Genomic DNA, 23,026 nt, shown 5'->3' with positions numbered 1-23,026 from the left:
AGTACCTGTGACCGCCATATCATTTTCAGGAGTTCTAATGAACTCATATCATTGCTGTCGGATTCAAAAATTCCTACCCTTGCAACCTTATAAAAAAGCAAGATATAAAACTTGACATTTTAAAACGTTGTGTAATGCAAGCGAATTTGAATTGGAGACTAAAAATGAAATCAGTATCTGCAGATGGACCCATGTGAAGCAGCCTAAGTACATCAAACAGAATCCAGTATGGACAATGGGTAGCCTTGGTTGAATCTGGAAACGCTACAACCTTTCAACGGAAATTACAATTTTGCTATTTGTGAATTAAACAAAATATTTCATGATTTGTGCTTTTCATTTTTATTAATACTTGTTGCCGTATTTTTGTGTATTGTTTTGCAATTCAAATATTTGAAATTGGTTAGGCCAGGTCCACAGATCCAACAAATACTTTACTGTTGGTCCCCAAATTCCTATAATTATTCAGTGGGTGTCCAGGGTTTGAGCAATGATTAAGTAGGGGTCCACAAAAGTCAACAGGCTAAAACCCAGTGCTGTGTACCACTAAAGCTCACATTTTAGGTGTTCTAAATTAGTATCAAAACAGCACTTGTAGTTTGTCAAATACATTCAGAATAAAGTAAAGCATGATTTGTAAACAGTATGTAGCATAAATCTTTTCCCCCATCGCAACAAAAACTGACTTTGTGCTGTGTCATTCATGGACCTCAATGGATAGTCTAATTTCTTTACGTTTTATTCTTAAAAGCTTGCAGAAGCCTCAAAGGGCACCCATTTATGGAGTGGGTATGCCAAGCTCCATGTCCGTATTTTCTTTAGAGTACTAACACATCCGTAATAGTTAAGGAACTGGCACGTCTTTCACCCTTTGAAAAAATCAGGACATCTCACATCTTCATGCTCGACATGGAGCTGATGGAATTACTGAAGGCAGAACCTTGAATGTGGATTTATCTCACGTCAAGTTGCTTCATTCTAGAAGGCTTGATGGGTAGAAGGTTCACGGACGCCAACCTCTATACCACTCAGTCACCAGCAACTTCTTCATATTTGTTTTTGTCTCAGGGAGGAGAAACACGTCATTAAAGTTGAAGGCTATTTGTTTCTGATTAATACTGTGGTGGTTCTCTTTCAGCCTCCTTCATCATAGGACATGCTGAAGATCATGAAGGCATTCAGGGACCTGCATCTAGGGGCCTCAGACCCGTGCCCCTGGCGCTTACAGAGTTTTAATGGAAGAAGTGCTGGAAACGGAAAAGGGCCACAAGGATGCTTCTCAAGAGCACCAACATATAAAAGGAATTGGTAAAATGAATCAAAATACTAATCAGATTTAAATGGGATCAGGAAAGGTTGGGTATTGATGGGCATAAACACACAAAATGTGATCGGAGGAATTCTTGCAAAAAGTCAATATTGCCAATCACTTGCGGTAGCATTGCAACCCATAGTTCTTATACCCAACACCATTAGTATGTTTGATGTACATCCCCAAGTGCTAAGGGTATATGCACTGAGATGGCTTCCATGCTCACTGTGCCACTGGTACCAACCCACACCTGACTGACTAGCCCCAATAAGGGAGAAAAACGTTAAGGGTTGCTAATGTTCTGGTTCAGGGAGGACATGGCCTGGCAATTAGGGCTGGACCTACTAGAGCAGGGTCAACACTGATTTGCATATGGCCGTGTCCACACTGAGGTGTCACAATGGTCAAAAGAACAATGGGCTGGAGCGATTGCCAGTAGTCAGACTTATTACAAACCTTCTTCCCATCACCTTTAGTGTGTTGGGTGGGATACAACCAAGGCAGGAGAAAATGAATTATGATGCTTTTCTTTAACTAAAATAATTATGAGACAGCTATTGGAAATGGAGGACCTTGTGCTAATCATTGCAGACCTATCTGGTCGGATGCAACAGCTGCAATGCAAAATGCTGTCATAAATTCCTACATGTGCTGACTTCGGTTAATATATGTAGACCAGAATTAACAAGGTCAATGAAATTATTTCTGGAAATAAACTATCTTACAGACCCAAAACATATTTCAGCGACATTTCTAATCCCACAAGATAAAATATATTGCAATTAGTTTAAGAATACAATTTTTCATTTGACTACAAGTGTCACATTTGGAAAATCAAGTAATGGTGTTAACTAAATGATACTTACCTTCTCTGATTGATTTCTGTGTCAGCTCCTGTGTTTTTCCCTGGTCCCCAACTGTGCCGTCGGAAGGGGGAAAGTGAACGTAGAGAATTTCTTGAAAGCGATACTTGCACAGGCACCTCAGTGATACTGTCCATCTCTTCTCCTTCCATTTCTGCTGGTTCAGCATCTTCATTGTCCTGCTCCTCAGCAGCTGTGGCTGCTGTGCTACTAGCACTGCTTTCCAGACTGTGTCGGTTTGTCTGCTTTTCCGTGTTAAGTTTACGAGGAAGCGAAATGTCACTTCCACGAGATGAGGTTCTTTCCAGAGATGTTGCGTCATCCGCAGAAGAGCTGGAGCTTGTGCTATCACATGGCGAATGCTCCTCGTCAGGCTGTAATGGATTAGTCAAACGTAAATATGAAAGTTTGAAAATGCAAATGAAATGTCATTTTTGGGAAAGAAATTCAACAAGTTTAATGTGGCTTTCTCAGCAACATCACAAACTCTAGTGGTCAAAACATAGTAGTACTTTGTAAATATATATAAGACAGAAACAATTTAAAATCTCATAAAATAAAGATGCCCAAGAATTGAACCGATCATATTCTAAATCATGCACAATCATTTGAATAAACGTGTTAGCAAGTTCTTTTGCGGGATTATTTTAAAGGTGTCATACATGTAGAAATATATTGAGCAATACTAACAAAAGCAAAATCATGCTTCCTTAATGTTGTGCCACCCTGAATAATAGATAACTTACAGTGCTTTACCTAATGGGCAGCATTAAAACCCATGGAATAACAGGGTAACTGGCAGAATCTGCCTAATGAACAACTTAACTTCCTTGGGTAACGCCTTATCTGGCAGAGACTCCATCTAGCTGCAGATTCCTTACCTCAGAAATATCTCCAGGTGTCAGACTGGATCCTGAAACTGCTTAGTGAGCAGTACCCTGCACGTCTGTAGATGGTGTCATTTGGCTCTGTGTAGAGTCAATGGTGCTGGAAGTGACGTGCGCAGTGCCTATACAGGGCCACCTACGCACGTTGGCGGCAATTTGTTTTCGCAACTTTCCATGCCAGGAGCGTGGAGCCGCGAAGAACACTGACCCTAAAAAGGAAACTGTCCTGTCCCTAGAATTTCATTAGAAGAGAGTAGAGGATGAGTGAGTTGGTAAGGACTCTTCAGCTACATGAAGTTTCTACCAGTTAAAGCTTTACCAAAAGTAAGTAAGTTGTTCGTCTGATAGAGATTCCTAACCTCAGGTGGGTCTGCGAAACTGATTCACACTAGAAGGTCCTGCAGGACCAAACAAGCAAGGTGCCCGTACCAACTGTAAAGGCAATAATGCTTTGTGAATGTGTGTAGAGAAGTCAAAGTTGCTACCTGTCAGATATCTAGGACTGGAACCCCTGCATGCTGATGCAGCGGTCGCAGCCTTAGCTCTGGTGGAATGAGGAGACAAACCCTCAGGCTGGTGCTTCCTGGCCATTGCAAAGGGAATGTTAATGCAGAGCATGATCTATCAAAAGGCGGTCTGCTTCTGACCGGCCTTTCACATCTTCACTTCGACATACCCCACGAAAAGTTGGTCATCCACCCTGAACTCAATCATGAGGTCAAGGTATAATGACAATGTTCTTTTTGGGTTCAATCATCAAAGTCGCTCCTCCTATGTACAGGGATGCGGGGGACCATAAAAGGTAGGCAGTGTTATGGACTGGCCTACATGAAAAGAAGTGGCAAGTTTGGCCAAAAAGTTAGCTCTAATGCGAAGAAACTTTTTCTCTAGGTAGATACTCTGGTATGGATGCTCTGATGATACTGACCCTCCGGATTTATGTTATTGTCACCAGGAAGGCAGTCTTGATGATAAGGAGCCTGAGAATTGTTCAAAAGGAGCGCAAATCAAAAAGATTAGGACTAGATTAAGGTCCCACTAAGGCATGATGAAGGGTGAAGGAGGAAACGTGTAGCAAACCTTTTAAGAACCTATGTACAACAGGGGATTTGAAGGAGGAAGGCAGATCAGGCAACTGAAGAAAGGCTGAGAAGGCATAAAGAACGCCCTTTAAGATGTACAGACCAGAAACTTGCTGGGCAAGGGAAAGGATAAAGAGAAGGACCTGAGACAGGGGAGCAGAAATAGGGTCAACCTGTTTCTCTGTACACTTGAGCAGGCATATACTGTCTTGGATGAGGGATGCCTGGATGCCAGGATAAGACTATGGTCAAAAGCTGTCAAATGTCACCACTCAATCTCCATGCATGAAAGTGGAGTGTTGACAGGTTTGTAGTGTTGACAGGTTTGGGTGGAGAACTCTCCCCTGCTGCTGCGACAGAAGATCCTCCTGTTGTGGCAGCCTCATCAGGGGACGGATGGCCATGTTCTACAGCTCAGGGTAGCAAACTCTCCCAGCCAAGTCCAGAGCCATAATGATGGGCCAGATTAACCCTGATCGTCTTGAGAACTCTAGGCAGAAGTGGAATGGGTGGAAAGGCATACGGGAGGCCTGAGCTCCATTTGAGATGAAAAGCGTCTCTGAGCGAGAGCAGTCTTGGAAACTCCAGCGCACAGAACTGCTGACAAAGCACGCTCGCTGCAGTGGCGAACATATTTAACAAAGGTTCTCCCACTGCTTAAAGAGACCTTACACCACTTCTGGATTAAGATGACTTTATGATCCACTAGGCATCTGTGGATGAGTTTGTCTGCCCTGACGTCCAGAGGATCACCAGGTGTTGACCACCAAGGATTTGCCCTGACTTGCAAGCCATGTCCAGAGATGCAGGGCCTCTTGACAAAGCTTCCACAACCCAGCCCCACCCTGTTTCTTGCATTATTATTTGGCAATGGTATTGCCTGTGAACACCTGCACTAGCCTTACCTTGATGAAGGGCAGAAAGGTTTTTAATGACAGTCGGATTGTCTAGAGCTCCATAAGATGGATGAAGAGTCAGGTTTTCACCAGAGGCCTTTGATCTCCACCTCTCCAAGTTGGCCGTCCCATCCCAGGACTGGTGCATTTGTCGGCACTGTGAGATGTGGTTCGGGAAGTGAGGGGGTCTGCCACTGACCCAATCGCAATTCGTTAACCACCACTGTAGATCTTTTGCAGTTTTTTTCAAGGTCTAGACTATGTCATTCAGATTCCCCAGATGCTTCGCACACTGTAACTTCAGATCCCACCACAGAACCCACATATGCTAGGAGCCATGTGTCACAAGCAGGATGCAGGAGGCCATTAGGCCCAGTAGCCTCACTGTCGGTCTCAACGAAATCCAGGATAGAGGCTGGAAAATCAGTATTATAGCCTAAACTCAACATTCGGGAGTACAGGCCCAAAACCACACCATGCACAGAACAGCTCCGATGAAAAGGAGTGTCTGTGATGGAGTCAGGTGTGACTTAAGCATGTTGATAGTGATCCCTATCAAATGCAGGAGATCTGCCGAAGTCTGAAGGTGGGAGACGACGGCTGGGGGGAGTCCGCCTTTAACAGCGGGTTGTCGAGATGTGGGAAGTTGCCACCCCTGATCTCTGCAGATGAGCTGAAATTACCGCTGTCACCTTGGTGAACCCCGAGGGGCGCTGGCAAGGCCAAAAGGAAGCACAGCAAACCGAAAAGACTGCCCACAGCAAACCACAGGTAACGCCTGTGAGTAGGCAGGACTGGACTATGGTAATATTCGTCCTGCAAGTCCAAAGCTACCATCTAGTCTACTGGGTCGAGGGCAGACCGGACTTGAGCAAGTGTGAGCATTTTGAGCTCACCCTTCTTAAGGAAGTAATTGAGAGGTCGCAAGTCAACGATAGAGTGCAGGTCTAGTATAGGACAAAGGCCTCCATCCTTCTTGGGCACAAGAAAGTAGCGTGAATAACAACCACACCCTACTTCTGGTGTCGGCACTCTCTCTATAGCTCCCTCGGCCAAGAAAGCCTTCACTTCCTGGCAGAGCAAGGAGAGGTGATCCCTTGTCAGCTTGTCGCAAGTGGGTGGCATGGGTGGAGGAGGATACGAAGGGGAGGGAGTAGCCCCTTTGGACTATTTAAAGAAAACCAGCGGTCTGATATTGTTGACATACAATCAGACAGGTGATGGTGAATCCAGTCTCTCAGTGGGTGCCCATGATGATGAGAGAACAAACTAATGGGGTTTGGAGGCTGTGGCTGCCGGGGGTGGTGGAGAGGCCTGAACGCTGGCTGTCCAAACCACGGGGCCTGTGGGTACAGCATCCTCGGAAATGCAAAGGGTGGGTTGGTGGCTGGGTGTGTAAAGACACACCTCACAGCCCCTTCTATGGCCACAAAAGAAGTGAAAAATTAACTGGGGCTGAAAGGGGCCATGGAAAGACCCAAGTATCTGGCCGTAGCCCTGCTGTTCCTGAAAGCGCTCCTGCGCCGAGTCCGCCTTTTATCCAGAAGAGATAGGAGCCATCAAAGGGCATGTCCATACACGACACTTGGTAATCCCAGAAATGCCAGTTGTCATCAGCCAGGCAAGGAGGCGCAAGGCGAAGGACGAAGAAACCGCTCTGCCCAGTGAGAGAATCATTTCCGGCCCACATCGGATCATGAACTTGGCTGCATCACTCCCATCTGCGGTAGCTTGGGAAAGTGTGGCCCAGGCCTACTCTAGAACTATGGGCAGCACCTGTGCCACTGATTCCCACAGAGCATGAGTGTAACAGTCCAAAAGGCACACAGTGTTCACGGGCAGCAGTGCCAGGCTGGTAAAATAAAACATTTTCTTTCCTAAGGTGTCCAGTTGCTTAAACTCCCTATCCAGTGGAGTAGTAGGGAATGTGCCAGGGCATACATGGAGGTGGAAGCTTGGCCCACCAAGCTCTCCGGGATAAGGTGCTGTGTAAAGAATTTGTAGTCCTGGGGGTGAGGGGCAGTGGAGACGGGCAATCGTCCTGTTCACAGGAGCCCCTGTGCTGGGTTTGGACCAAGTGAGGGCTTCATTAAATGGGAAAAGCGGCACTGAGTGGGTCACTCACAGCTTTAGCGTCTTCGTCAAAACGTTAGTCTTACCTGCCACTGAGGGTAGACTAAGGTTCAGGACCTCGAGCGACCCTTCTCACCAACATAGCATATGAGGCCCCCTCCTCCCTTGTCATGGTAGGATGAAAGACCATGCCAGTATCTGAAGAGGTGTCCTTCCGCTGGCATCCGCGAAATCCTTATACCAGTCCATAATCGGATCTAGAGGGTGGTATTTATAAGGGTTGGGAATGAGAATAGAGATGGAATTGAGAGCACAGGCATCAGGACTGGCACCGGAAAATGTATAGGCGGGACAACTGATGACAGTCCAGATCCATCAGTGGGTCTGAGGGGCCCGACTGGAGCGGGGGCAGAACCGCCAGAGGAGAGCCAGTGGGGGCCCCTCCTGAACCTGTGGGGCCCAAATATGCACTAGCAGATCCGGGCTGCCCAAATATGAGGTGCATGGCCTCATAGAACTCATGGAATTGGGCGGGATTCGAAGAGGAATGAAGCCGGCCCAGGCTGAACCCAGGAGCCAGTCCTCAAATGACAATGCTACCTCAACTCGTTGGATGACTTTAAATGACGGGGTGAAGTCAAAGACCTCTGACTCCTTACTCTTTTTCTTGTGGTAGGAACTACCCGAAGATGACCTCAAGTGCGACAAGGATCTTGAGCTCCGCAACAGATCCTGGACCCTTCCTCTTGGCAAGGGATTAAGACCATCGCAGAATTGCATATGGAGTAGCAAGGAGCTTGAGGGAGCTCTACCTTAAGACCTTCTGGTGCATAGCGCGGCAGTCGATGCAGGTCTTCATGTTGTTGTCGAATTCGAGAGGCGATAGAGGCAAACAAGATGTCACCAATCTCCATCAAAGATAGGCATTGCAGAGCTGGAAGCCGGTCTTCATATCTGACATACCTGCCACACCAGGTGAAAATCTCAAAAAGGTCAGTCAAAAAAGTGACTGGGGATGTTCACTTCGGATCTGTGCTGACTGGCACAGAAAGAGAAGAAGTAATGTCAGCGCGCTGGGGTGGCACCTACATAGGCACCGTGGACGTGACTTTTGGAGTGGTTGACATCAACGCCACATAGAGCCGAACAACGCCACTTACCAACGCGCAGGGGTACTGCTTTCCAGATCCAGTCTGACACCTGGAGACAATACTAAGGTAGGGAATCTGTGGCTAGAAATATATATATATATCAATCAACTTCCCGATCCTCCTACACAAACAGGACTCAACACGCTTGGGTTACGTTTAGCGGTTTATTTCGGCAGTTGGTAATGCATTTCAACCATAACCACGGTGTGATAAATATATATATATATTAGTATATATATATATCTATATATATATAAATATATATCTCTTTTTTGTTGTCGCATTGCCTGGTCAGTTAACCAAGTTATGAGTGTCAAGAGAAGGGCTGCATATGTAGTACAGTGGGAATTGGGACTGCACTTTAATTTAGCAATGTAACTATGGTGTAAGAAATTCACCTGGTGTATATATGGTGATGGGCACTGCCTGTGGACATAATTGATAGTCAGGTAAATCTGTGGCTAGGTGGGAGAAGGAGAGGATCATCAGGAATGTAAACTTACTTTAAAATGAAATCAAATATAACCTTTTGCTTTTCACTTAATCATACTCTAAACAAGTGTGATCTAAAAATACCATGACTTGACATTCATCCAACATGTGGAAAGTGTGTAAAACTAAATTATTTTCTGAGGAAAGAAGTAGCAAGATTGTGACAATATTACACCTTACCCCATAAAAAAGTCAAGCAGTTTGCTAAAACTGTTAACTGAGACTCTGCCAGTAGGTAGGTCGCCCCCCAGCTGCCACACGGTCCTCCTGACAGTGCCCTCGCTGCTGCTGCTGTCGAGTAAGTCCTCTGTGCCTGTAGCCTCCCTCGCTCTGCTGCCTGTGCCCTTGTGACCCCTCTCCCCGGTTTTTTCTTCTGTGCCCCTGCTCCCTGGTGTCCCCTTTGTTTTTGCTGCCTGTGCCCTTGTGATCCCTCTCCCCCCGTTTTTCTTCTGTGCCCCTGCTCCCTGGTGTCCCCTTCGTTTTTTGCTGCCTGTGCCCTTGTGACCCCTCTCCCCCCGTTTTTCTACTGTGCCCCTGCTCCCTGGTGTCCCCTTCGTTTTGCTGCCTGTGCCCTCGTGTCCCCATCCCCTGTTGTCCTCCGTTCCACCTTCCCGCCGCTGCATCCTCGCCCCCCGCTGTCCCATTCGGCACCCCGTCCCCCTCTTCCAGCTGCTCCTCCTTCCCACTACCAACTTAAATGGAGGCCGCACAGTGGGCGTGTGCAACGGGCGCGCCGCTGGCGCACCGAAGGCGCGCCTAAGGCAAGCCTGTCTGCACCTGGATCGCGCCCAGTGCCAGGATCCCTGCCGGAGCCAGCCCACCCGACGGAAATACGACGCCGCCACCCTCCTCGCACTCAACACCAGCCGACAGCCAGCCTGTTACCGAGCTACCCCGAAACGCACCCACTGAGCCTTCATCTGCCATGCCTGCAAATTCACCTGCCCTCGGACCTGCACCGCGCCCGCCAGAACAGGCGCCAACAACAACCATCTCGAGTGCATCCTGCTCAACACCCGCTCCGTCCAAAAACACTCCGTCGAACTCTGGGACCTCCTTGACACAACAGCACCGGACGTCGCTTTCCTCACGGAAACCTGGATGAACGCCTCCTCAGCCCCGACATTGCCATAGCCATCCCGGACGGCTACAAGATCACCCGGAGGGACTCTGTCAACCAAGCCGGAGGTGGCATCGCCATGGTCTACAGAAACACCATCCGCATCACGACCAACACCGACGACACCCTCACCGCCAACGAGCACCTTCACTTCCAGATACACACCGACCCCAAGACCACCCTCAGCGATACCCTCATCTACAGACCCCCGGGACCACGCACACATTTCAGCGAAGCCATCGCAGACTTCATCAGCCCGCTCGCTCTTGCCTCCTCCGACTACATCCTCCTAGGGGACCTCAACTTCCACCTGGAGAACAACAAGGACAACAACACCACCTCCCTGCTAGACAACCTCGCCAGCCTCGGATTCAAGCAACTGGTCAACACCCCCACCCACTACGCCGGCCACACGCTCAACCCAGTCTTCTCCTCCAGCAACCACATCTCCTTCAGCCACGCCGCCGAACTTCACTGGACCTATCACAGCTGGGTCCATTTCAACTTCAGGAAAGCCATGACCCACCACCGCCCGCAACAAGCCCCCTGAAGATGCTGGAGCAAAATCACCACCGACCAGCTTACCACCTCCCTGAGCCAAAACCCACCCACCAACACTACGGACCCCAACGAAGAGGCCCGCAACCTCGCACAGTGGATCACCGACTGCGCTGATGCCTTTGCACCACTGAAGAACCCTCCAAACAACCCAAAAAGCAAGAAAGTCTCATGGTTCACCAACGACCTCAAAGACTCCAAGAAAACCTGCTGTGCCCTCGAGAAAGCCTGGTGCCACGACCAACGGAAAACATGACAGCCCTCAAGAACGCCATCCGCAAACACCACCAGCTGATCCGCACCACCAAACAGTCATCTTTCAGAGAACGACTGGACAACAACACCCACAACAGCATGGAACTCTTTAGCATGGTTAAAGAGCTCTCCAACCCCAACCCCAGCAACAACGACATCACGCCATTGCAAGACCTCTGCGACTCACCCGCCACGTTCTTCCACCGCAAGATCGCCGATATACACGACAGCTTCGGCGCTCAGACCAGGCAGCGCCCCCCACCACCACCCTCTGCACCTAGACCCCCGTCAGCAGGGAAGACACCACCTTCTTGATGAACACCATCCACTCAGGCTACCCAGCCGACCCCTGCCCACACCACATCTTCAACAAAGCACCTCAACTCCGGGACATCATTAACAACTCCTTCGCATCCGCCACCTTCCCGGAGAGCTGGATGCATGCGGAGATCAGCGCCCTCCTGAAGAAACCCACCGCAGACCCCACAGACCTCAAGAACTTCCGCCTCATCTCGCTCCTCCCCTTCCCCGCAAAAGTCATCGAGAAAACTGTCAACATTCAGCTGACCGCCTTCCTGGAGACGTACGGCTACCTCGACCCATCACAGTCCGGATGCCGAGCGAACCACAGCACCGAGACCACCCTCATCGCAGCCACCGACGACATCAGGACCCTGCTTGACAACGGGGAAACTGCCGCCCTCATCCTCCTCGACCTATCGGCTGCTTTCGACACGGTCTGCCACCGCACCCTGACAACCCGCCTCCACCACGCCGGGATCCATGGAAAGGCCCTGGGATGGATCACCTCCTTCCTCTCCGACAAAACCCAAAGAGTCCGTCTCCCGCCCTTCCGCGCAGCGGCCACTTAGATCATCTGCGGCGTACCCCAAGGCTCCTCGCTCAGCCCCACCCTCTTCAATGTCTACATGAGCCCCCTCTCAGCCATCGCACGCAAGCACAACCTCAACATCATCTGGTCTTGAGACCCTTGCGGGTGAGTAGCGCACTCTATAAATGTTCCTGATTGATTGATTAATTGATTACCCAATTTTTGACATATTCAGATTTACCCAATTTTTGAAATATACCGATTTACCGAAGCACTATCTGAGAACTGGTCCCAGTACATTTTCAGACAAACTAATGTTTAGGTACTTCCATGATCAGTTCCATTGCATTAAGATAAGAAGTATGCAACCCCCAATTAAAAATCAAGCATAGTCAAAATATTTGCAACTAATAAGCATGGGAATCCATTCATCAAACAACAGAAGGGAACTTGCATTGATATAAACATGTTGACATTACTTTATGCTTACGCAGAGATAGAGGAAATATAAATCCACTACAAATCAATGTGTTGATCTGATGAGTGTTTGCACTTAAATATTGAGATTTTGGTAAAAAGGAAAACTAAGGTTTCCTGAATTACAGAAACTAAATTCATAACACAACAGTCCTTTAAATCAACATTTTAGGATTAGACTGTGGAAATTGGACTGTATCAGTGTGTGGCTGTATGGGTGTCAGAGTGCATGCATGAGTGACTGTATGGACGAGAGTGATTTTCTGACTAGGTCTGTAAGTGTGTGACTGGTTAAGACATTGGGTATCCGAGTGTTTGTATGGGTGTGAGAGTGGCTTTGTGGGCGTGTGAGTGAGTCACTGGTTTTGTGGGAGTGGCTTTATGGGTGAGGGAGTGGCTGTATAGGCGTATAAGTAGTTATCTGAGCAGCTGTGTGGGTAAGTGGGTGTGTGAGTAACTATGCTGGTGAGGGAGTGGATGTGCCAATGGCTGTATGGGTGAGTGGGTGGGTGTCTGAATGGCTGTATGGGTGAGTGGGTGGGTGTCTGAATGGCTATATGAGTGACTAAATGGGGGTATAAGTGGCTGTATGGGTGAGGGAGTGGCTGATTGAGTGAGTGTTTGGTTAAGTGAGTTGGTGTGTGGGTGGTTGTAGTGGAGAGTGTCTGTGTGAACAACTGTATGCATGATTGAGTAGATTTAGTGCTATAGAATAGTGGCAGTGTATGTAAGTGGTTGTGTGGATGTGTGTGTACTAATATGGGTGAGTGGCTGCATTGAGAGGCTATATGGGCGTGTGAGTGAATCTATGGTTCAATAAATTGGTGTGAGCAGCTGTAAGGGTGAGTGTGTGGCTGTGTGAGTGGCTATATGGGTGAGTGACTGGTTGTATAAATAGCTGTATGGGCGAGTGAGTGGTTGTGTGAGTGCCTGTATGAGTGTGTGAGTGCCTGTATGAGTGAGTGAGTGGGTGTCTCGAGTGAGTAGGTGTGCGAGTGCCTCGAGTGAATGGGCGCATGAGTATTTGTAGGGTTTGTGAATGGATAGGAGAGTGGTTGTGTGTTTAGTTAAATGGAGGTGTGAGTGGGTGTTTTAGTGTTTATGTGGATAATATCAGTGATTTAATTTGATGTGTCATCAGTGATGTCACTGACCATGTCATGAGTGATGTAATATGTGAGGTCATAAGCAGTGCATTCGGTGGGCATAAGGTATAGTTAGCTCAGGTAACTAGAACTGCTCAATCGCAATGATTTTGTACGAGTGAAATGTGAGCCTAACAATAACGTCTCTGTAACCTTTGATTTTTTTAAAGTAAATTTCAAAGTTTAAAAAAGTGGTGAAAAACGGTGTGGGCCACCCACGAGCTCTCAGAAACTGTCTGTGTGGGACTTACTGGAGTTATCTAGAGAGGTTGTTGGCCCCCGAGTCGTCTCAGCGTTCAAGGGGACTTCATCCCCCAACCAGTAGTGCACCAGGAGGTGCGTTTACAGAGTGGTGGGGAAATGGGACGGGGCTTCCCACGAGCTCTCACTCAGACCTCCAGTCTGTGTGGGACAGACTGGAGGTAACATGAGAGGGTTTGGGCACCAAGGACCCTCAGGAGCCAAGGAAGCTTCATCCCCCAACTAGTTATGCACCAACCCTAAAATTAAAGCCAGGGTCATTTATTGGCCTTGATCGTTTCTGGCGTTTTTGTGTGTATGTGTGTGGTGACAGGGGGAGGGTGGTGCATCCTTTCAATTACAAAGAAATGTGAAAGACCTTCAGGTTTGATAGTATGGAGGATCAGAGTATTCACAAAGCACTTAGTTGAATCCTGTAAGAAAGTGGATTTTTATTTGTCGGTGAGCGACTGCCCACCTTAAGGAATAATAACGCTTCTTGCCCTCTTGGGCAACCATACAGCGTTTCTTGCACTAACATATAACCTATGGCACCACTTCCAGACCAGTATACAGCACTATGTTGTAGAGACTGACCTTGCAGGAAACATTCTTATTCCAAGAGCATAATGTTTATGTTTGTCTTATATGTTTGTACGTCCTTTTGTCGTTCCAGACTACACAGGTTCCTCATAACTGAGGTAATTCCCAAAACTTGTGGTTTGTTTTCTTGCACTTGTTATTTTTACACCATTATTTCTATTTTAACTTTCACGTCCTCTGGTTAGGGTGGGCCTTAGCGCGCCCATTCCGCCGAGGTATACGCAACACGGTCCTGAAGAATGCCCAGTAAATCATACACTTAGACGGGCAGAAACATGTCGACCCCACTATAAGTGGAAACTTCCATCATAATTCATGGCAGCTTTCACACACATATCATTTAACCATGTCGAACTGACCAATGAATAAAATGTTTGTTTGGTACAGTTTTAGACATTTTTAAATCACTTTTTCACATCACTGTCACAACAACCAGCTCCGCAGTAACCTGGCGTTGTAGCACACCAGGGAGGCATTCGGCTTCTCCTGGTGGGCCCGATGATGAAGCATGTCACCAACCAGGTTGGTGAGTGAGGGCTTCCAATAAATCCCTAAAAGATTTCCAGTGTGTTCTTAAAAGGGTTTTTCTTACAGTCTTTGCCTCAGTGTTCATACACAGATTTTGTTGCGCATGACACTCTCTTCTTGTTTGATACAGTAAATGAGACGTGTCAGCGAACTAGAATAGGACTAAATGTCACGTTGAGGGGCGGCGTGCGGGAGGGGAGGGAGCAATTAAACGGTCTGGTAGTGTAGGTAATAGGCAGTGGCATTTGCATATATAAGGAGGAATACAGGGTGGAATGGATGCCTTCCGTAAACATGCTCGGGTTCTTTACTTTATGTATGGTAATTGTGAGTTTCCTTTCCCACGCGCTTGTCATTGGTAGTGTGGTTTCTTTTATTTAATAGAATCTGTGTAATGGTGTCATAAAGGTGGAATCGATGGTGCCTGATCGTTTGGTATATTTGTCCAACGCTTATTATTTATAGCAAGAGTAAATGTGCATGTGATAGTGCGAATACGATTATTTAATTGAAGATTTTAACAGATATAGACAAGAGTATCAGATGCGTAAGTTCAGCGGTTTACTACTATGCGATTTTTAGATATATAGTGTCTCCTTGTTAGGGTGGCCAACTCGCACAATATCATGATGGTCACTGTTTTCAGAATGGGTTTTTAAGCTTCAGATATTTGCTATCTGGTGTAATAGTCCAATTAGTTCACTGGAGGCAACCAAAGACAACAATACCTAGAATGCATTAAACTGTCACCTGAAAGTTCGGTTCTGTAATAAATAAGAGGCTTGGAACTTTAAACAGCGTTCTGCAAGGAACTTCATCGTTTGTACATTGTTGCACATGGTTTGAATAACATTGGACCTGTGAATATCTAGTCTTGTACAAGGAGCAGGGTGGATTATGTACCTAAGGTGTTAGCGGCACCCGTAGGATTCTAAAAATTGCCCCAGTTACTCTGATGTCACGTGGATGCTTGTAAATTATCCTGAATCGCAGTTTGCCACTCTTGGTTAGACAGACTTTCTTTTGTAGCCGTGTACTTCTCTACACTTGAGTGTTTTTAAAAAGACCCATCTTGCCTCTAATAGCCCATCCTCACTAGTGGCACTTTGTTTTGTTTGTACATTGCATTGTATACTTGTATTGTATACTGGTCCCGTTCTGTCCCCCCTTCGATCCTATAAACCATATTGCACCTTTTCAAGCAAGTGACCTCTGTTTTCTGCTACGATTGCTGTTTATTTCTTTATACTGCTGTTGATGTATTTTCTGTTATTGATTGTTAATAAAATAATTAAATGAGCGTTCCTGATTCCTGCATCCTTTAATGTCACCTTACTTGCTCGGAAGCACTAGCTTTTGCCTCCTGCTTGCCCGTCTATACGCTCTACTGGTTCACCCCTGCATCGACAACTTTGGCTATTTTCAGTGACAAATGTTTGCAAAGGCACTCCAGAACTCTAGCATCTCTAGATCTGTAAGGAACCAAGGTGTAGAGCTAGAATTAGGCGCCTTAATGTAGTAATTTTGTCTCTAAACTTTAGATGTAACTATTGTTCTCCAGCAGTATGTACACAATATTAAGGGTTTGGGGACTGATATTAAAATCCCAACGCCTCTTTTTATAATTACATTTTTGCATTAGTGGAACGGCTGTCTTTCTTAATAGACCAACATTTAAGTTTAAAATTGTGAGGTATTGTAAATGACAATGCCATTTATTTATCTGTTTTCAAAGCCAACACATAAATAAGAAGTTTGCCATTTACAATGCCAAAAGCTCCAACTTTTCCGAAGGCGAGACCGTTGCATTGTAAATGCTTGTTCATCTTATCACAGGATGGTTCAAACTCCCCGGCGAACCTGACCTAAACAGTTTTATTATCAGACTGGTATGGGTCTGAAAACAAGTTACTAGGATGGGGCGGTGATCAGTGGCCTCGCCTCGCATCTCGTAATCAGGGTTGCCAAGTATGGTCCCTCAGAAGCAGGGAACATTTTAAACTATGAATCTCCACCTCTGTGTGGGGATCATGAGCAGCAAACTGGTACACATGCAATTAATATCAAACCACAGAATGAGTAACAAGAATAAAACAATTAATTGCAATAACTGCAGCCATCATACACCTTCTCATTGCTGGCATTCACAAGGGATGCAGCATACTACTATTTTGAGCTACATTGAGTTTATCTACAGTCTCTTTGCAGGATTGGCGTGTAAATACATATTACAAATGCGAATGTAGTAACAGTCACCTCTTCATTGATGTTGAGTTCTTAACTGAAGCACACACCAGATGACCTTCTGTTATAAGAGGTAATAAAAAACAGCTCTGGTGAAAGGATTTCTAGGGTACCAGGCAAAACTACCTTTTTCCATTTAAGCACTCCGTTTACCTGCGCATAAAGTATACTTCGCAGCATTTTATTCCAATTTGGCACCCTTTTGTGTTCAAATGATTGGTGTTGCTAGGCAGCTATCAAGCTTTGCCTTAAAATATGACCAGCTTTCAAATGCTAAAGATACCGAAAAGCCAAGAAATAGTTTTTGATGTGTGAGAAAAAGAGGGCATATATGTCCATGTAGAAAATCAGTTGGCATCAGGGGAGCAATATTTAATTCAAACAACTGAGATATTTGGTTTGCATGGTTTGAAACTTCACGTACAGCAAAGGGTACCAGTGCACACAATTAGCAACTGTGTATGAAGGTTTTTCCTATTCTTCCTGGCTCAGCAGACCTACTTGTGGTAGAACTATTTTTAAATAGTATGAGAGGAAAGTGGAGGCGAGCCATGTAAATACTGTAGTAGAGACACTCCTTGAAGGACAAAACCCTACCAGGACACAATACCTATTGGGGTAAGGGGCAGACAGTGTCTCCTTCCAGTTGTGAGGACAGCTTTGGAGTACACTGTTCAAAAGAGTTAGTTCAATAGAACTAATCTGGTTATCATACTTTGACTTTCCAGACAACTTCAGTCACATGTCAAGATTGTCTGCCCAATTTACTCTACAAATGTAGGATTTTATTCACGTTTCCTACATTTGAACAGCCGGGCAGATTTAGTTACATGGGTGAGATTATACCCTAATTCTGAAGGCTTGCATAGATCACACTCAAAACAATGAAGGTGATATGTCAATCACATCAAAAGTGAGCGCCGAAGACTTATGAGAGTTAATGTGGGTTGAGAATTGCAAGCTAGCGTAGAACAAACGCTCAATTCTCTTCTGATGGTTGGCCTCTGCTTCTTATAGGCTATGCTTTCTGGGAAACACCATTTATTACCGGGTATTTTACTAGATACTATAGATACTACTTGAAAATTAATACAAGCAATAAATCGACAGCAGGCAGGGTTCTTCAAACTGGGGGGGGGGGGGGGGGGGGGGGGGCGCCCTTGGCGGGCCACAAGTGATCCTTGGGTGAAGGGGGGGGGGGACCGAGGGTGGGCGCCAGGCTCTGATCAAAAGAAGCATTATGCTGAAAGCAGTGCTTTGTTTTAGGAGGGGAATAAATGAGCGGCAGTAATTGCTCTGTGATAGGCCATCACTAACATCTTTTGTTATTGATATCCTAGCTGGGAGTATGTGTCAAAAAGGAAGGTGCTCGGAATATTCTTCAATAACCCCACCCCATTTCTAATATGCATCCCATTTTTGTGAAGAGGGTGGGTCTCGATTGATTTGATTTTATCACTGGGGTGGGGGGGGCTGAAGGGTGAGGTGCGGCTTTAAAAAGTTTTAAGACCACTGCTCTAAGGTAACCGAGACACCCATCCCGATTAAAAAATAAATAAAACCAATATTGGCAAACGAACTAGGCGTCTTTTCAAACACTCATCTGGTTAGTTGCACCCTGGAACCTCCTCATAATGCTGTAATAAAAAGATTACCTTCGGTAGCTGAAGGCTATCATTAAGTTCCTACTCAAATTACGAGAAATAAACAGTTTTCTGATCTGTGCTATGTGAACGAGGGACCGCTAAGTAGAAATGGTTTGTTTGTGTGCGGAGAAGAACGCATACCATTCACAGTTGCAGTGCAGTGGCTTTCTAAGTGAGACTAAAGGGTGGGAAGAAGTGATGTCATTGAGACTAACACGTTCCAAGCCTGACCACATTTATTGGGAGTGACTTTACAAGTAATTTATAGCACATTACTTCACCCTGTGTAGGCGTGGTCTTTTCCCACTCATTGGAAAATGTTAATCGTCATTCGTCTTGATTCAATCACAGTCAGACATTCACGTTGTATATATACGTTTGAAGAAAAAGATGGGATTCCCATGCATCATTTAACAACATCATCATTATATAAAAGTGAATTTTGTAAAATATGTTCGTTTCGAAAAACATGAATTAAAAAAAGAAAGATACAACAATTATTTTGTCTATTATAAATATATATGATTGAGTCTTCTTTGCATATGAACAATTTTAAACTAATTAAAATCCACTAAGATCATAATGCAATTTAGCTTATAGCATATCATTTTGCAGATGGGACCAGCCAAACTAATAGCATAGGGCCTAACATCTAACACCTAGCAGTTATCTTCAATGTTCCCAGATAAAGTGTGAAGTACAGAACTGGAGTGTAATATTTTTGGAGCCTTTACGACACTGAAGTGCACTCGTTTCATTGGTAATGGCATACTCCAGCAATATAACTTTAAGCCAAAGCTTTCTGATTTCAGAACATGGGTGTTAGACTTGGCATCTTTTGGCATGTTTCCCATGAGTTTTTGCTTTCTGACCTCCCGGTATTGACTCTGTTTTTGCTGGCGTAGTATTTCTGCGCACTTTTCCACTGCTGACCAGCGTTAAAGTGCGAGTGCTCCTGTGGTAAATTGTGTTATGGATTGGTGTTTCCATAATTGGCCTGTTTGATTTATGTGTCAGTCTCTAGTAAAGTGCACTGCGTGTGCCAAGGTCTGTAAATCAAACACTGTTAGTAGGATGCAGCACTGGATTGTGCCACCCACACAAACAGTCCGTAAAATGTAACTCTGGCCTGCCACTGTAGAGCCTGTGTGCAGTCTGGGACTGCAAAGTCGACTGGGCAAGTGCGCACACTTGCAAGTCCCGAACCTTCCGTTTTCTTACATGTTAGACACCCCTAAGGCAGGCCCAAGGTACCCCTGTGGGCAGGGTGAAGTGTATGTGAAAGGTAGGACATGCCCTGGTATGTGTGGTATGTCTAGATAGTACATTTCAGCCCATTTAATTTTTCACTATTGAAAAAGTTTGTTTATAACATCTTATAAACATAACTTTCCCTGGGAACAAGGTAGGAAAACTAAGTTTAAGGTTGCCTGGACTCAGAATCTAAAGATGCATCTTTTAGTAAAGGCGATTGTAGGACTTGGTTTTTTTGGCTAAAGATCCCTAAACTTTTTGCTTTCCCCCTAGACCATTTTCCTGACATAGAGTTGCCAAATTAGAAGCTTTGGGTACTTTGTCACTGCTGATCAGTGACAAAGTACAAGTGTTCCCTTTGTAAAGTGTAATGGCAATTGGTTGGCCATGATTGGTAGGTTTGCCTTACTAAAAAAGTCCCTAGTGATGTGCACTGTGTGTGCCAGGGCTAGTAATGCAAAGGCGTGCGGAGAAGGAAACTCAGGCTTGCAATGTAGGGCCTGTGCGCAGTGTGCCAAGTTAGAATGGTGCCCTGATAAGTGCAACCAATTGTCAGGCCTTACTTTCCCTCTTACATACACATTGGGCACCCCTGTGGTAGGTCCTGGGTACTCCCTGGGCAGGGTGCAGTGTAGGTACAAGGCAGGACATATACTAAGGTGTAAGTTATGTCCTGAGAGTGAAAAACACTCCATTTTGTTTTTCACTGCTGAAAGGTCATCCTGCCCATAGGACAGAATGGTGTGGGGGGCAGGGGGACTGGGTGTTATTTGACTAGTTTCCTCTAAGTTTATAATGGAGAGGTGAAGTTTAGTATGTATGAACTCACAGTGTCATAAAACATCTTTCTGTGAAGGTGGTTTTGTCACTGTGTGTTTAGAAACCACTCTTAGAAAGTGGCTGAGTTTTGAGCTTTAGCATTTCTGTGTGTCTCTACTGAAAGGTGGATTGACTGTCTGGATCTGAAAGCTGAGAGGAGCTGGGAGAGGTATTGACCCAGGGAGGGGTTGAGTTGGCACCAGGCTGCCCTGCATCTGAAGAGTAGGGGGGAGGAGAAGCTTGGGAGGTGAAAAGGCCTGTGCTGGTGCTATAAATCAATTGACCCATCTCCTACTGAGTGATTAAGGATCCAGACCCCCAGTATCAAAGAGAGAAAGGTGAAACTGGGAGGGAGACACCCAGAACTGAATTAGGGAGAGGTCAGAGCACAAACAAACTTCAAAGACATAAAGGGGTATAACTATGAGAGCTGAAACCTCTGAACGTTGGAATGGAATGATACTGAAAAGGCTTGGACCCATTCTGTGGTCAATAGGAACCTCTGCTAAAGAAGGAACAACTGAAGAGACTGCTGTTGAAAGACCAATCCTGGCTTCGTGATCTGGGGCTGATCTGTTCTAACCAAGGGAGAGGATGTTGGGACTGTCCTTGGAGGCGCTGGATCCCCCGGCTTGAAGAAGACTGTGCTTTGTGCGGTGTCTTATTACCCCAAGGGCCCGAGATGAGTTTGCTCCAAGTTTGGAAACAGAGGAACATAAAAGTTTCAGGAGAAGTCCCAAGCAACGGGGTGTGCGCGTGCTTTTGCAGCTTGAGACCCTCAGAAGTTGTGCCTTGTGATCATGGGCAGGAAGGAGTTAGCGGAGTCTAGGAAAGCGCATGGTGTGTGTCGTGGTGCAGGCCAAGGCGTTGGTAACAAGCGCCTGGTCGTTGTGTGCCCGGGGAGACTTGGACGCTCAGATTGCGTGTCGTGGTGCAGCCAGGGCCTTGGTGAGGAGCGCCTGGTCGTTGTGTGCACCGAATGAAGAAGTGAGTCTCAGACCCGCAGAGTGTGTGTTGTGGTGCAGCCAAGGCGTTGGTGAAGAGCGCCTGGTTGGGGTGTGCACCGAGTGAAAAAGTGAGTCTTGGACGCGCAGGGTACGTGTCGTGGTGCAGCCATGATGTTGCTGAGGAGCGCCTGGTCATCATGTTTACCGGGAGAAGAGGTGAGACTTGAACGCGCAGGGTGCATGTCGAGGTGCAAGCAGAGCCGTTGGCGAAGAGTGCCGGGTCATCGTGAGCACCAGAGAAGAGGCGAATCTTGGATGCGCAGAGTGCGTGTCGAGGTGCAACCAGAGGCGATGGTGAGGAGTGCCTGGGTCATGTGTGCACCGAATTCGAAGTAAGTCTCCACAGTGCTGATGGCGGGTCTCGGCGTTCACGGAGACCGCCGGAAGGAGGGTCAGGTGATTAGGCCCTCGGAGTGAAACAGCAGCTGACCGGACCGGCAGCCCCGGGGGAGCTGAGCTGAGCTGCCGGCCCGAGCTCGCCGTACCCATTGACGGAGTTCTGGATCAAGGCCCAAGTCGCTGAAGGAGGAGAGGAGAGTGGGGTTGCAACCGCCCAGGTAACGTGGATCACCACCTGGGGTGGGTTGGGGGAGTGGAGGGACACTCTCTCGGCCTCTCGCTTGTGTCTGCTGCGCAAGCCTGTGGGTTCGGCTCGGATCTAGGCCCGTGCTGGCCCAAGGAGGTGCAGTACTGGGGCCGAAGTGAGAAGCGGTACTTTTGTGTCATCAATGATCCATATTGGGGGCACTGTTAACGGAGCAACTAAACTGTTGTATTACACTTTGCATTATTGCTATTTCTAAGCTGGTGTGGTGTCCTTTTGTAGTGCTTACACTGTATTACTGTTGGTTATGTGCAAATGCTTTCACACTGCCTCTAAGATTAGCCTTACTGCTCGTGCCACGCTACCAAAGGGGTGTGCAAGGGTTATTTTAGGAGTGTAACTCCCTTATCTTGACAAGGACAAGGGTCTCTACTTGGACAAATGTGCAGGCCTTTGCCAACTAGAGACCCCCATTTCTAACAATGGGGTACACATAAAAAGGAAACCTATTCAATGAAAATTGAAGGTAGAGCAAAGTCAGGGTGCTAAATTTGAACTTTAAAGATACATTCTTCACAAAAAATGAGTTTTGTGATGCAGGTAGGGCATGTGTCCATGCTAAGAATGGATTTACTGAAGTCATTCAGATCTTTTTAATTACATTTTCTCAATATATAGCTCTTATACGGAATATATTGGAAGAATCTTGTATATGTGGGCAGCCAAACAAAGTTCGTTAAGCCTAATATCTTTAAGTTTTCCTATGTGCACCAATGAACAAGTTACTTAGCTTCGGTAAAGCTGTATATGTATGAGACAGGATCTAGTAGCAGATTCCTTACTTAAAATCTTCCCTAGGCGACAGATTGGAGCAATCTTCCCTAGGCGACAGACTGGAGCTGAAATGTTTTTCCCCAAAGTATGCCTGCACGCCGACAGAGGGCGTCTAGCAACTCCACAGCAATGTCATCCTCCGGATGTGACATACGCGGAGTTCA

The 23,026-nt window shown here is 46.4% G+C and overlaps 1 protein-coding gene across 11 annotated transcripts in view; it reads right to left on the bottom strand.

Annotated features, from left to right (window-relative positions):
- AKAP13 (A-kinase anchoring protein 13) overlaps positions 1–23,026 on the bottom strand; it is a 1,375,395-nt gene that overhangs the window by 547,255 nt on the left and 805,114 nt on the right. For all 11 annotated transcript variants that reach the window (XM_086958098.1, XM_086958099.1, XM_086958104.1 and 8 more), the window contains exon 12: positions 2,179–2,549. In XM_086958098.1, coding sequence (XP_086814224.1) covers positions 2,179–2,549 — 371 coding nt within the window. The remainder of the gene's footprint in view (positions 1–2,178; positions 2,550–23,026) is intronic.

This window comes from Lissotriton vulgaris, chromosome 2_1, assembly GCF_964263255.1.
Source record: "Lissotriton vulgaris chromosome 2_1, aLisVul1.2, whole genome shotgun sequence".
In the NCBI taxonomy this organism is placed as follows: domain Eukaryota; kingdom Metazoa; phylum Chordata; class Amphibia; order Caudata; family Salamandridae; genus Lissotriton; species Lissotriton vulgaris.
This window is presented reverse-complemented; position numbering and strand designations above follow the sequence as displayed.